Source organism: Silene latifolia, chromosome 2, assembly GCF_048544455.1.
Source record: "Silene latifolia isolate original U9 population chromosome 2, ASM4854445v1, whole genome shotgun sequence".
In the NCBI taxonomy this organism is placed as follows: domain Eukaryota; kingdom Viridiplantae; phylum Streptophyta; class Magnoliopsida; order Caryophyllales; family Caryophyllaceae; genus Silene; species Silene latifolia.
Window position 1 is genome coordinate 43,861,282 of NC_133527.1, and position 13,496 is coordinate 43,874,777.

Genomic DNA, 13,496 nt, shown 5'->3' on the forward strand with positions numbered 1-13,496 from the left:
GGAAGCGGATTGTTTAGTACACTAAATTAATTCAAAACTACAAAACAATGATCGATGAAAATGTACCCTGTAACACACAAAAAAGTTCACTTGTGTTATAGTGGTGGATCTTGGAGCGAGCGATAAGGGGGCCAAGTACTTAAACTATTAACTTTGTATACGAATATTTAATTTACAATCATCGAGGCAAGGGGGGCCGAATTATAATATAACACGTAAATATAAAAAATCAGTGGGGGCCGTACACACACCCTCCCATCATAGCTAAAGGTTCTCCACTGCCTGTGTATGTCCATAAACTACTAGAAAATAAAGCTAAATACATTATAATAATACGAAGGCTCATAATAATTCACGAGATTGTCTCATATTATACCCGGACCGTCTTATATGATAATTTGTCGACTTAAATTCATTTTATTCTCAAACATGATACATTTGTAATTGTTTTTTCGGAAAATTCACGTGGTACCCTTCAACTTTGCCACTTTTCACATAGTTTTCAATATTTTAAGTTTGTGTACATGATACCCTTTACATTTTATTTTCATGCACAATATGCCCTTTTTGTCTCAACAAAAACTTTCAATTGAGGGTAACTTCTACATCGGAATTCGGAATCGGCCTTTTTTTTTGTCCTAAAATAATTTTCTTTTCATATTCTATGATTTGAGATAAAAAAAATTGTCGACGGGCATTTTACAGGGTTTTATTTTTCCGACAACCTTAAATCAACCGTAATTTCGATCTTAAATTTACGAACAACCCTTTTTCGTTTCATAAAATTATAGATCTCGAAGAGATAATCAAGTATGAAAAAATTTTGTTTAATTCCGATTTCTGGTCTACGATTTATGCTCCATTGAAGATTTTAAGAACGATAAAAGGACGCGTCATACTTGAAAATCAAAGCTTAAGGGTACCCTGTGCACAAACTTAAAAAGTTGGGTACCACGTACAAAATGGCGAAATTTAGAGGTACCACGTGAATTTTCCGTTGTTTTTTTCCTAAATATACAAAGGGTAATTATCAAAGTATCTTCCTTATTTTGAAATCCAAATTTGTAAATTCTATGTATTTTGATGAAGTAAAGTAGAAGATAACATTAGTGACAAAATACAACAATGGACAAAGTCACAAGTGGTACCAAATGTTAGGAATAACCCATCCACGTAAGATTGTACTAAATTCTCTGTCAAGACTCAAGTGTCATTTCATAATCACGGTTAAACTTATAAGTGGTCCTCGTGATCATACAAATAATTTGTCAACACATAAATCATGATTCATGAATGACCCCCCCTCAACTTTCCCTCATATACACTCAAAATTTCTCAAGTGTCTTGGCAGCTGGTAGACCCGTAAAACAGGTCGGAATGAGTACCGATAAATTCTTGTGGTGTTATGAATGTTACTTAAGCTAGGCTTAAGTTTATATTGCAGGTCGACGTACATTTTATGGTCGGTCAATCAATTAATATCTATGTTACTCAGACAACGATCATAAGTATTGAACAAGTGAACGTGGTTGAATGCCAGACAATACTTTTTTTTTTTTTTTTTTTTTTTGCAACCATAAACAAAGGTTCCTTACACGAAGCACACTTGCATCTCTAAGTGAGGTGCAAACACTACATTATTATTACAAAAACTTAAACTAGGGCTGGTGGTACTTAAAATACGGGGCTTCTTCAAACAGTTGCTGGAGTAGCACATTGATGATGCCATATCTTTTCTTTTCTTCGGTAATTGGGCTTAAGGAGAGTACCTGCAACAAGACACACTTACGCCACGAGGACGTAGAAATTTATGGACCATGTAAATGCAATACATTAAAATAGTTAAAATGAAGAATTTGAGTACTATTGTGCTGGAAAAAGTATCAAAACAATGCCATTCAAGCGATGAAGTAGATCAGAACTAAGGAAACGAACGAGGAATTCATTCAAGAATATTGCATTTAAAGTATAAATACAAAGATCTCACTATGTTAGACGTTAACTGATAAGTCATGCTACAGAATACACTCAAGAACCTGTAGAATGAATTAAAAAACTTATTGGGCAAGATGAATTTTTAAAAAAGGCAGAAACTTCTGGCATTCTTATTCAGTGAAGGGTGTCCCAAAAATCCAGTCTCTCACAAACTGCCAAATCCTGTAGCACTCAAACAGTCGGTCATTCATCGATCACATCTGCAATGATCTCTACTTCAAGTGCGCGCATAGACCAGCAGTACTTGTTTTTTAACCATTCTGATATTTCCGCATTTCCTTGCATTCCGCCAGTTACCAAAGTCATCTCGAGTTGGGTCATTACAACTCCGGCTCATTTCACCTGTTGTTACCGGGTCACATTTCGAGCATGGGGCATGTTTCTGCTTTGGGTACGGGCTCAGTCAATCGAGGGGTTTCCGTGTCAGGTCATATTTTAGGTTAGGTCAGGGTACTTTGAGTTTGGATTTGGATTTGAGTGAAGTAATTCTGGTATGTGGATGGATCATTTTGCAAGCTTACGATGTAACAAGGTCTTCGGTAGATCTATAACTCTGTCTCATCCAGATCGACAAGTTGAGCACGTTTCTCAGCGGCTTTTTTCCTAATAAAAATTCCCCATCTAAGGGCAGCTTTGAGCTTGAGCCATCCCACAACAGCTTTACCTGAAGAACGGACTCTATCCTCATCAAAATTAAAGTTGATTTCTGGGGAAGGCGCATAAGCAGGTCCTGAATACGAGTAAGGATTTAGTGTCTGGCCAACAGGATTTTGACCATGACATTGACCCCCCATCCCAAAAACGCGTAGCAAATGTTGCATATCGCCATGTTCAAGCATCTCATTACTCCGCATGCGTATCTCCTCTTCTGATAGCAACTCATCAGTACCTCTATAGAAGTTTGATGTACCAACTGGGTGGAATCCGGGTAAGGATTGTTGAGGACTAGAAAGTGTGTCATTGTTGCTTGAGGGCTGGGTCACACCAGGAGCACCGATGTATTCATTTGGGGGCATATATGAGGCGGCGTTGTATTGCATGGACCCATTAGCGTTCAGTGTATGGGATTGCGTAGAGTACCTCGCGCTAACCACGTCACTTAGACCTAATAAAGCAGACGAGAGTTTGTAAGATAAAAAATAGCAAAAGTGTATAATGTCCGAAAATGTACGCTTAATGATCCTGTGTCCCTTTTGGTGTCCCATATTTCAATCCCCCACCCCAGCCCCATCAATCTCTTCTTATGATACTTACATCATCAAACCAACACATTCATTGCCAATTTTATTTGTTTTAAAAGCTGATTTGTCGAAAGAAGAAAGATGAAACAGATGAGGATACAACAAATGGGACACACGACCGATCCTCTTTTAAAATCAGTTAAGAGATTTCGGGATGGGCACAGCCTATTCAAAGAAAAAAAACTTAGCTACCCCTTGATTTTTTTTGAAACAAATTAAAAATCTCGTCGTACCAATTTGTGCAAGAAAATCAACTAATAAGGGCTTTGACAACATAGACTGTGTTTCTTATGTTCATAGATTACTCCTCATTTTTTTTAGTGGATCATCAATTTATTTAGCATAGCAAAGGTAGAAACTGAAACTTGCTAAAAGCACAGAATAAATAATAAGCGGTTGAAAAATCGGATTTAAACCTCCAATCTTGAGACTAGGATGAACAGGAGGCTGCTCTTGTGCAGAAGGAACTGGCACACTTTGGAAAGACAGTTGATGATTGTAGTAATTGTTTGGCTGAGTAATTGGTGCTTCAAAACCGGCATTATCTTCATTCTTGTTTTGTTTTAAGCTCAAAAGAGACTTGCTATCATATTCAACAACATGCATCCAATTGTCATATGCTTTCTTTATCAAGGTATCTGCATAAATCTGTCAAACAAGCTCGAATTTCAGTACTTAAATTGACAGAAGATATTTGAATCCCCTCAAAAGTTGATTCTTTTAAAGACCCTTGACGAAGACCTTTCTTTAAACCACAAAGAAAAAATGGAAGCAGCTTATGGGGAAATAATGTCAGTGAGGTGTCGAAGTGTCAAGACTCAAGTGTCGGACACAATCAGTCAAGTATCCATCTGCCATGCAGTAATCAAACAAATATAATCTCGCGATTAAAACGGATAAAACACTAACCTTCTGATCATCAGAGAGGGCATCAGTTGAATAGTATTGTCCACCAGCAATTAGGCCACTAAATTCATAGACACTATTGAAGATTACGCCCACACCATGAGGACCTTCAGAATAGTAAATATACAGCTTCCCACTCAATACACAAGTCTTTGCATGTTCCACAAGAGCATCCCACATTTTATTTGACATTCCACTTCCAAGTATCTACGATAACTCGAGATTGGTTAGATAAAAACATTGAGATGAAATAACCATCAGAATGAGCGTATAACATTCTTACATTCCGTAACCTCTGAGGATCTTTGACAACAAACCGCAAGAAATCTTCAACTGAAATTATTCCAGCTTTAGTCAGCCTTTTATGAAAAGCCCCGTCTTTTCCAATCTTCTCCAATCTCCAGACTTCATCACTCAAAGCTGGAGGGTAGTGCTTTTTGTACACTATATAGTGACAAATAGAAAGGGTTCTGTCAGAGAGACAGAAAGAGGCATGCAGATACCAAACAGAAGGAAATACATAAACCAAAGAATAGTGAGCCTTGAGCTCCATTAAGAATGCATAATACATAGAAAGAAAATTAAAAGGTTTGGATACTCACATTCTCCTCTATGATCCTTGACAGTAAATGCTTCTGTCTTTGCCTCACGAATTCGGATACCTTCACATTGACCTGAAGCAACCTTAAGACCTAATCTGAATTGTCTACTTCGAATCCAGCTTGAGTTATCAGTAAATGTGAGTTCCCCAAGAGTTCCAACACCATCTTTCAGTGTCACTTGCACTTCCCCAGTTAAGAGGGGCCTCTTTCCTTCACGCTCTTTCACGAGATGACTCTCAAAGTCTTCCTCGGTCCAATTTGTATCATCTTCATCATTGAAATCACCTTCAAGCACCACGATATCCAGTTTTGCATATGATTCTGGGCCCGATGTGACAAGTTTCCCAGTGTTGGCATCTATTAAAACAATGTGGATTGCAGCCCCTTGCTCGCCTTCTACTTTTCCACCGGTGAAAAGAGGTAAAGAAAGCCTTGTTCTGAATTGAAGCTGCAAACTCCTACCATCATCAGGTGCTTCTATCCTCTTGGGAGAGGACCTGGAATATTCAACAAAATTTATTGATTATAATTAGTTGTCACAAATAATCCTAAGCCTCCAATGCCTCCAACCAATGCCTTCGATTCAGATGTCATCTTCAAGTGGATACAAGAGTAAAATATATGTGGCAAATTGTACCTTCCAACAAGTCTAGCAGGCCCTAGTTTCGCCAAAGCACGTTCCACTTCCTCACTTACCTGCTCACCATTTATCAAAATCAGTCGTTTAATCTACTTAAAATGGTTACTATAATGTTGTCTATAAAGAAGAATCATAAACAGGTTTAATAATCTTACAACTCTTCGAAGAATGGGTTCCAAGGACGAGCAAAGCCTTTGCAGACTATCGACCTTAAGCGCTTCAACAATCACACTGCATAACAACCAAATACAGATGATGTAATACAAAAAATCACACAATTATTGATGCATATCAGCACAAACAACCTACTCAGTATCATCAAGTTACCGACCGAAAGACTAAATAAATCCTAATATTACACAACATCAATACATCATCAAATAGGCACAGATCATACTTCCTATATTGATACAATTCAAAAGCTTGAATCATTCAGAGAAAAAAAGAATTTTCAGTTGTGAAGGGAAACATGTTACATTATTGATTTGTGGACAATTTATTTATCTGACCATTGCATAGTTAATTCACAAATGAGACAATTAAAAACAAAGTTATACTATCTCAGTACATTATTAGTAAGTCCCCACAATATCGAATAAAGACCGTCGTACAATAGAATTGCTGAAGTAACCTATAATCAGGAAAAATTAAATCAAACACTGTTAGTAATTAGTATAAGTAAGTGGCCATTACTGATTTTCCACAATAAATAAATTAATAAAATGGTAATACATACCCAACAAAATTGAAGCTGACAACTTTACAAAACAATTTGAATAATTAATAATCGGTATAACTTCATCCGTCTCAATCAATAGTTTACATTTTTACATAATTAAAGAAAAGAAGAGGAAGGTAGGAGAAATGAACCTAGCTAAAGCAGGTCGTTTTCGATCAGGTTGAGTATCATCATCATCAACATCATCATTATCAGAAGTATAATTTGAATCCAAAGGTCTCTTTTCTCTTCCACTCATACTATTTGATGTTTCCATATATCTTGTCTGCATTGTTTTTCTCACAAATATTCAAACTTTATTATAACCAGATCTACCAAAACCACTCAAACAATTTTACTTACCCAACAACTACAAAAGAAATTGAAACCCAATTAAATTTTTTAAAATTGACCGAAAATCTGACTTACCCAATACAAGAAATGAATAAAAATGAGACCCAAATAAATAAATAAATAAATAAATATTTTGTGTCACTTAATTTGTAAAGCACAAAACGACCCACTAAAATAAATTAACATGGTACCCACAAACTAAATTTAACAGAAATTTGCAAAGTTGAGCGGGAAAAGCAAACACCTTTGATGTATGTTTGAGACAGAGAGAGTAAAATGAGTGATGATTTATATGGTGGGATTTCTTTTTTTTTTTTTTTTTGTCGGAAAGGTGAATTTTTCAAGGAAACGTCTGGGAATTTTCGTTGCAATACTGACTGACGCCTTATTTGTACACTTTTATAATGAAAATGAATCAAATGAAGCGAGAAAACGCGGTTTTAATGCTTGAGATTTATTTGTTTTTAGGGTGCTCATATTTCCGCGGGATGCATAGACCAATCCACGGGAAATATAAGCCATATGCCTAAATCATCCTTTCTTATGTATTGCAGCATTATGTGTAGGGCCCACAAAGCACTCTTTTAGGGGCATTTATGTTTGGAACATCCGTGGCTCCATACATTCACCCCGTGAATTTGTGAGAACCCTTGTTTTTATAGTACACAATCAAGTAGAATGTATTGTATTGTACTTCCTCCATTCAACTCCACTCTACCACTTTGCTTTTTTCACATTCGTCAACGCGTATTTTACGCGGTCAATATCGTTAGCTACGTATTTGCAAAAATTATAAAAGTTTGATATTTTTAATGTACTCGTAAAGACGAATCAAACAAGATCACACATGAATATATTTTCACTTATGTATTGAGAGAAAATCGAGATTGAATGTGCATTTGTGAATAGTATAAAAAATAGAAATAGGTAGAGTGAAGTTGAATGGAGGAAGTATTGTGTTCTTGTATGGAGTTTTCAAGGCTTCTTTAGCTCATTTTATTCACTTTTTTTTGGTCTTGTTTGGTAGTCAAAAAAAAAAAAAAAAGAGGTTGTCTTGTTAGATGAGTTGTCAATTGTCGAGGTTGTCTTTGTGTAATTATTGATTCTGAGTAGGAGTGACAGATGCGCCGTGTTTGGCTAAATGAACCCGAAATCGGCTCGGGTTCAAGGTTGAGGGTGGATCGGGCCTGATGAGAGTGGTCTTAGAGCCGACCCAGAGTAGGAGCGGGTCGGGCCTGGTGGGGTGGACTCGAAACCAGGTTGTGCCGAGCTGAACACGGGCCGAGTCAAATTGTAAGTGTTGGTCTTTGCTACTAGGCAAGTTCCTTTAACATTCCAACAGATTGAGAGACGAAAGTTGTTTCACATCGGAAATAAGAGGCTTGTGATATGTTTATAGAGGTTTTCAGTTTTCCACCCACCCTTAGCAATAAGACCTTGTGCTTTTGGGCTTAAATGAGGATAAATAATGGCCCAAATGTATGCATTCCATCTTATTAGGCTTGTATTACGACGGTTGTGGGTCGGGTTGTTATAGTTCTGTCCTGACTCCGTGCTAAAACCGCTGAATGCATAGGGATGATAGAATGGTAATTAAGAATAGGAGTAAGCGAGTAAGTGGTGGATTATGAATTATTCATAGCCCGCACAATTATCTTTTTAGTGATTGCAATTTGCAACTCGGTATATGATATGATTATGGAGAGCGTGATGTAGTCGTCACTACTAAACCCTAGATTTTCTAATAGTATATCGTATGTGGCTCCTCTAAATCTCTAATGGACCAAAGGTTTAGTCCATCAATTAATGGGAAATGTCTATACCACTCTTACTAAAATTTCATACTATCATACTTTAGTACAAGTAATTATAATATCAAAATTCAGGAATATATAAGGATAGTGATACACTCAAATAGAAGAATATTCTACTGTATTAAACAAGAATATTTAATTTAAGATGACAGTAATAAATTTAGTTAGTAATAAAAAAAAAATACTTCGTAGTAAGGTTGAAGTAGGGAAAGGTGGAGTTTGACAAGTCATGTTCATTCTTTTTGATGTTGGGGCTTTTTGTAGGAAAAGCAAGATGATGAGTTGGAACAGTTAAAATACGTGAAATTCTGACATGGGTCTGCTGATTACAAGGATGCATGCACGTGTTTTAGTACTGGAGTTTTTCTGCCCATTATTGCCCATCTGCCGCCATTTCTGGAATGACACTCTCCTACAGTAATTCTTTTTTACAACTTTTTTTTTTTTTTTTTTTTTTTTTTTTTTTATGAAAAACTTCACAGCCTTATTGACTTATTGAGAGACTTCTAACATGATAGGGTACAAATCCACTGAATTTCTCTTTTCCTATTATATTTTCCAATAAATTAATGGGAGACGGTCATGAGACCTACTGTTTTTTTAAGTGACCACTTTTTGGTAACTGAAAATCAATTATTATTTTTTTGAAAAACTGAAAATCATTTTGAACAATTATTAGGTTCTCCAGGAAAACCATTAACGTGTCATCTCTAACTAATGGAGTAAGAACTTTTTATGTCCATTTAAAAGTTATAAATATAAAGGTAAATATAAGAACAATATTAACATGAAGATTTCTTATTGATTAGAGATGAAATATTAATGGTCACTTTCTCCTAGTCACTCTTGAAAGTCCTAAGAATTTTTCAATCATTTTTAGTTAAATAGTGAATACTTTGAAAAAATGACTTTTTTAAATAATAAAAAATGTTCACTTTCTCCTAGTCATACATACGACGGCCGCATAAGAGAATTTGTGATTCTCTTATTTATGTCCACAAATTCCTCATTTGTGAGAAATGTGACATTTTTTATTATAAAATGAAATCTTTAGTTGATAAATAACAATCTATGGATGGTTAAGTTTTATCATAAAATAGTCATATTTTGTCTCTCACAATTTGTGACCCATCACAAGAAAGACCAATTGATTTATGTCCCAACATTTAGACTAGAAATTGGTCATTTTAAAGACGGATCTATTCGTCTTAAGACTAAAATGAGTTAAATAATATACAGTACTTGTTTTACTAGTGCCTAGGAGCTTTGCCCGTGTCCTATTTCTCCTATTTAACCTGTTTTAACTTTTAAATTTAAGGCAAAAATAACGAGAATTTGTGTTAAATTAAAGCTTTTTAAGTATAGGTTAAAGTAGAAATTGAAAATTTAGACGGATACATTAAACTACTCACATTTAGAGTGATTTAGAAATTATTATTATTTTATTGTTTAGGAAGAGCCATCATTTTACTCTATTTCACAAGTTATAGCTTAATGGCAATAAAAAGTTTTTTTTTTTTGATTTTTTTTTGGGTAAAAAGTGGGTTTTTATTAATCTTAACATTTAAATTACAACACTTCCAGTTTCATCCAAACAATTAGCTATATAAAACAATATTAAACGCAAATATCAATGCTATGTAACCAACTATTATGATCAATTAACTCAACAAGACTGTCAATCTTCAGCATGACTCTACTCTTCACGAGCTCATTTCCTCTCCATTTCCTCAAAAGAAATGGAGAGGCAAGTACCTATTAATGGCCCGGATCGTATCTTGATGTCATCTAACGGTTCTAAATTTACGCATAAAAATAAAGGCAAATGAGGGTGAGAGAAGAAATTATTATTGAAGGAGATTGTGAGAGGAAATGGAGAGAAAGGAAATGGAGAGGATCCATTTCCACTCTTCACCTCCATCTGGATATGTAACCAAATATGATCAATTCTACGCAAATATCAATGGTATGTAAGTACGTAACCATCACTTTCTCATGGTCATATATCCAGCCTCATATCCATCATGCACTTGTTCCTCTGCAACCTGATGGCTATACTTTGACTTTCGCCTTGTCCAAGCCTCAGTTAAAGTGAGAGCTCTGTAGATACCTCATTTCTGCACCTCCCGCAAACCACCCGATGATGATTGGGCCGCATGTTTGGTACACGGAACGATTTGTGACCGTTCGTAAGTTTATCGTCAAGTGATCGCTCAAACACTTGTGTCTACCTCATAGTCGTCATCTACGCGCCGATACGGTCGTTTTGGCAGTAATTAGAGTACATTTTGAGTTCGGGTCAAAAACCGTCTTCATTTTCTAATAACCGTTTAAAATGCCGAGTCAGAATGTTCTAGAATGTTCCGGATATTTCTATTCCATATATTTTCCAATCCTTTAATCTTTGGTAAAATATATCCCGAAATTATCATATAAAATATTAAGGAAATAAGATTAATCCGCTATTCCATAATAGAAACAGGGAAATCTTTCTTCTGCAGGAGGAAACCACTGAGGAAAAGACGCAGCAGGTGCTGCGGCTCTTCCAAGAGACGCAGTGCTTGCTGCGCCTCTTCCTCAGTCCTTTTCTGCGTATTTTTCGTATCTTTTCGAGATTCACTTCCAAAGTTTCTCCGAAAACCCTAATTTCCGTCGTGTGATTAGTATAAATAGAGACCTTCGGTCTCACATAGTTCTCACGCGAGTGTCCGCCCTTCTCTTCTCCCTTTGCATTCTAGACCACATTCTTACTTTTTGGCGTCTACGTGCTTGAACTTTCGACCACGTAAGCTCGGATCCTTCTGAGTACCAACCTCGTTTTGCATGACCGACCAATTTGACCAACTCCACAATCAATCAACTTAATCAATCTGTTTAATTCCTCCAAGAGGGCACTTTCGTCGTACATTCGAGTCGAGCATTACTAAACATTTACTTAGTTCATCTCGTTTCGTCAAACATGTAAGTCTGAGGGTGTAAATCCTTCTTTTAATTATTGTTCTTTATTTTTGTAATCATTATTGTAAGATCTATGTCGAAAACACACTTAAAACCGATTTATAAAACCTTGTTTTAAACCCTTTTTACGGATTATTAGGAGACAAACGTCGAGAAAGGGCGCAGGAACTGCTGCGCCTCTTCGAAGGGACGCAGCACCTGCTGCGCCTATTCCTGAGGCTGCCGCAGTTCCTGCTTCCTTTCTTCTTCCTTCGTCTTCTGTTTGTGTGGACACGGCCCACCTGCGAGCCCACTTCGATCTGTGGACGTACAACGGTATTTTTGAAAGCCACGCTCGGCGGCGTAAAAATGCTTTCGACCGGATCGTTTTAGATCGGCCGGTTTCGTCTCGGTAAGGGTCTCGAAACGATTAGAGATGTTCGGAGTCGCCACCAAGCATTTGTGGGATGCCTGAAACCCGTTCGAAATCGACTTTATACCTCGGTCAAATCGAAGCACAAAGCAGCGTTTGACATAGGTACTAAAGATAAGGAAATCGTCCCTCTTTAGCATCCTATCTCTAGAATGACTCTCGTACGTGCTGGATAAGGTCGTCCATTATCCAAAGTTTCTGAGTAAGAGGTGAAGGTACGTATTGGGAAGCCCTTTAATCAGACACCCTGATACGTGCATATTCTATACACTTTATTTGCAGTTTTGGCACGTATTTCTATGCGTATTTGTTAACTTAAAGCTACTATTTCTCCCGAAACGGTTTACTTTGGAATTTCTATGATTTATTGTAGGAATGAGTGGAAGTGAGCTAAATCAAGCTTAAATCGTCCTCCGGAGGCAACTTTATGGAAACTTGGAAGATGGGAGTTCGGACTTGTCACCTTGGGATGCGTGCTGGAAGTTGAGAGCTGCTACAGCATATCTGGTCTATCGACCAGATACCCCAGCCTATCGACCGTGGAGTTCAGTGGGGAAAGAAGTGGTGCGAACTGTACTGGCTGGTCGATCGACCGTGCCACTTGATCGATCGACCAGGCCGCGAAGCTGTTGTTTATTTTATGCTTTAGTCTTTTGAAAGCCCACTTGTAATTAACTTTTTGGGGAGAACGTTTATCAGTAGAAGGCAGCAATAATTTAGGTTATGCTTTTTATTATTCAAGAACTGAAGTTTTGGATCTAGTTTTGGAGACACGAAGTGGAGGCATGGATTCGAATTAATTGTTGTTCATCAATTTCCTTAGTAAGCTTTAATTTAATTTCAATCTTCTTTTATTCTCGTTTTTAATTCTTGTTGTTACCAATTTATATTCAAGTAATTCAGTTTTAATCCTCTATTTTTAATTTCAATTCAATCATGTCAATTTTATTCTATGTCTTTAATTTTGCAATTGTTATAGTCTTAATAATGCATAACTAATTATCTTGATTGGGAACTAGGTGAGCCATGGCGTAAATTAGGGTCGATTTTATAGTATGATTTCTTCCGTATCGATCTTATTTTCTTTTGATAAACCCGTCTTGCCAGATTGAAAGATTAGTAGGTTAGGTTTTCATTAGTTTTGGAATTTCCTTTGAGCGAAAGTTTTGAGAAATTCTAGGGAGTTAGAAGACCGTAAGGTTAAATTTGAGCATTGATCGAAAGGCTTGCTCATATTTCCTGAGACCGTATTACAGGACCTCTGCTACCTTTTCGACCTGACCTTAGCCATGGTGAACCGAAGTTCCTGATCTCCCTTTTATCTTATTTGAGAAATTTCTTATTTCGCCAACTAGCCTCTAGAATCAAACAAATTCAAAACCCCCATTTAATTGTTACTTCAATGGATTAAAAATAGCAAATAGAATTGATCTTGTCTCTCTGTGGTTCGACCCTTACTTTCACTAGCTATAGTTTTAGTTCGGATTTATAAATTTAATTTTGATACAAAACGACGGTATCAAATTTTGGCGCCGTTGCCGGGGAGACGGTGTAATTCTGTTTGCTTTATTTTTAGTTTATTTTTCTTGTCTCAAGGAACTTTGGTTCCTTGAGGCCGTCGCTTACTCTTGCTTCTAGTTTTGCTTTTGCACAGTTAGAAGACAGATTTTTGAGGGGAAGACTTGAGTACTCTCAGTTTTGCGATCATGACTACAATATATGATAATCTTCAGCCACAAGTGCAGCATGTTCCAAAGGGATACGATTTACCCACCCCCACTCATGGTCATTTCGAATTCCGTTCCTCCTATATCGATTTAGTGGAGCGAAATCAGTTTGCCGGTCTACCGGACGAG

General features: G+C 36.8%; 1 protein-coding gene across 2 annotated transcripts; it reads right to left on the bottom strand.

Moving 5' to 3' along the window:
* Positions 1-1,922: 1,922 nt before the first annotated feature.
* LOC141642671 (calmodulin-binding protein 60 B-like) lies at positions 1,923-6,892 on the bottom strand. 2 transcript variants are annotated; one of them, XM_074451532.1, is made up of 9 exons: positions 6,701-6,892; positions 6,255-6,388; positions 5,540-5,615; positions 5,382-5,440; positions 4,745-5,241; positions 4,426-4,586; positions 4,146-4,349; positions 3,653-3,884; positions 1,923-3,100 (listed from the first exon to the last, which is right to left on the bottom strand). In XM_074451532.1, the coding sequence occupies exons 2-9, from the start codon at positions 6,377-6,379 to the stop codon at positions 2,541-2,543; spliced, it is 1,914 nt and encodes a 637-aa protein (XP_074307633.1). In that variant the 5' UTR covers positions 6,380-6,388; positions 6,701-6,892; the 3' UTR covers positions 1,923-2,540. The 2 variants fall into 2 exon arrangements, with proteins under 2 accessions (XP_074307633.1, XP_074307632.1); XM_074451531.1 differs by having other exon boundaries at positions 6,255-6,892.
* Positions 6,893-13,496: the final 6,604 nt, after the last annotated feature.

What these genes read in the sequence shown, in the direction of transcription:
- LOC141642671 (XM_074451531.1), bottom strand. Translation starts at nt 6,394, where the DNA reads ATGCAGACAAGATATATGGAAACATCAAATAGTATGAGTGGAAGAGAA. An exon ending in ATCCTCAGAGGTTACGGAAT is followed by an intron (nt 4,350 to 4,425) that starts GTAAGAATGTTA and finishes GAGTTATCGTAG; the next exon opens with ATACTTGGAAGTGGAATGTC. An exon ending in TCCTAGTCTCAAGATTGGAG is followed by an intron (nt 3,101 to 3,652) that starts GTTTAAATCCGA and finishes CTGCTTTATTAG; the next exon opens with GTCTAAGTGACGTGGTTAGC.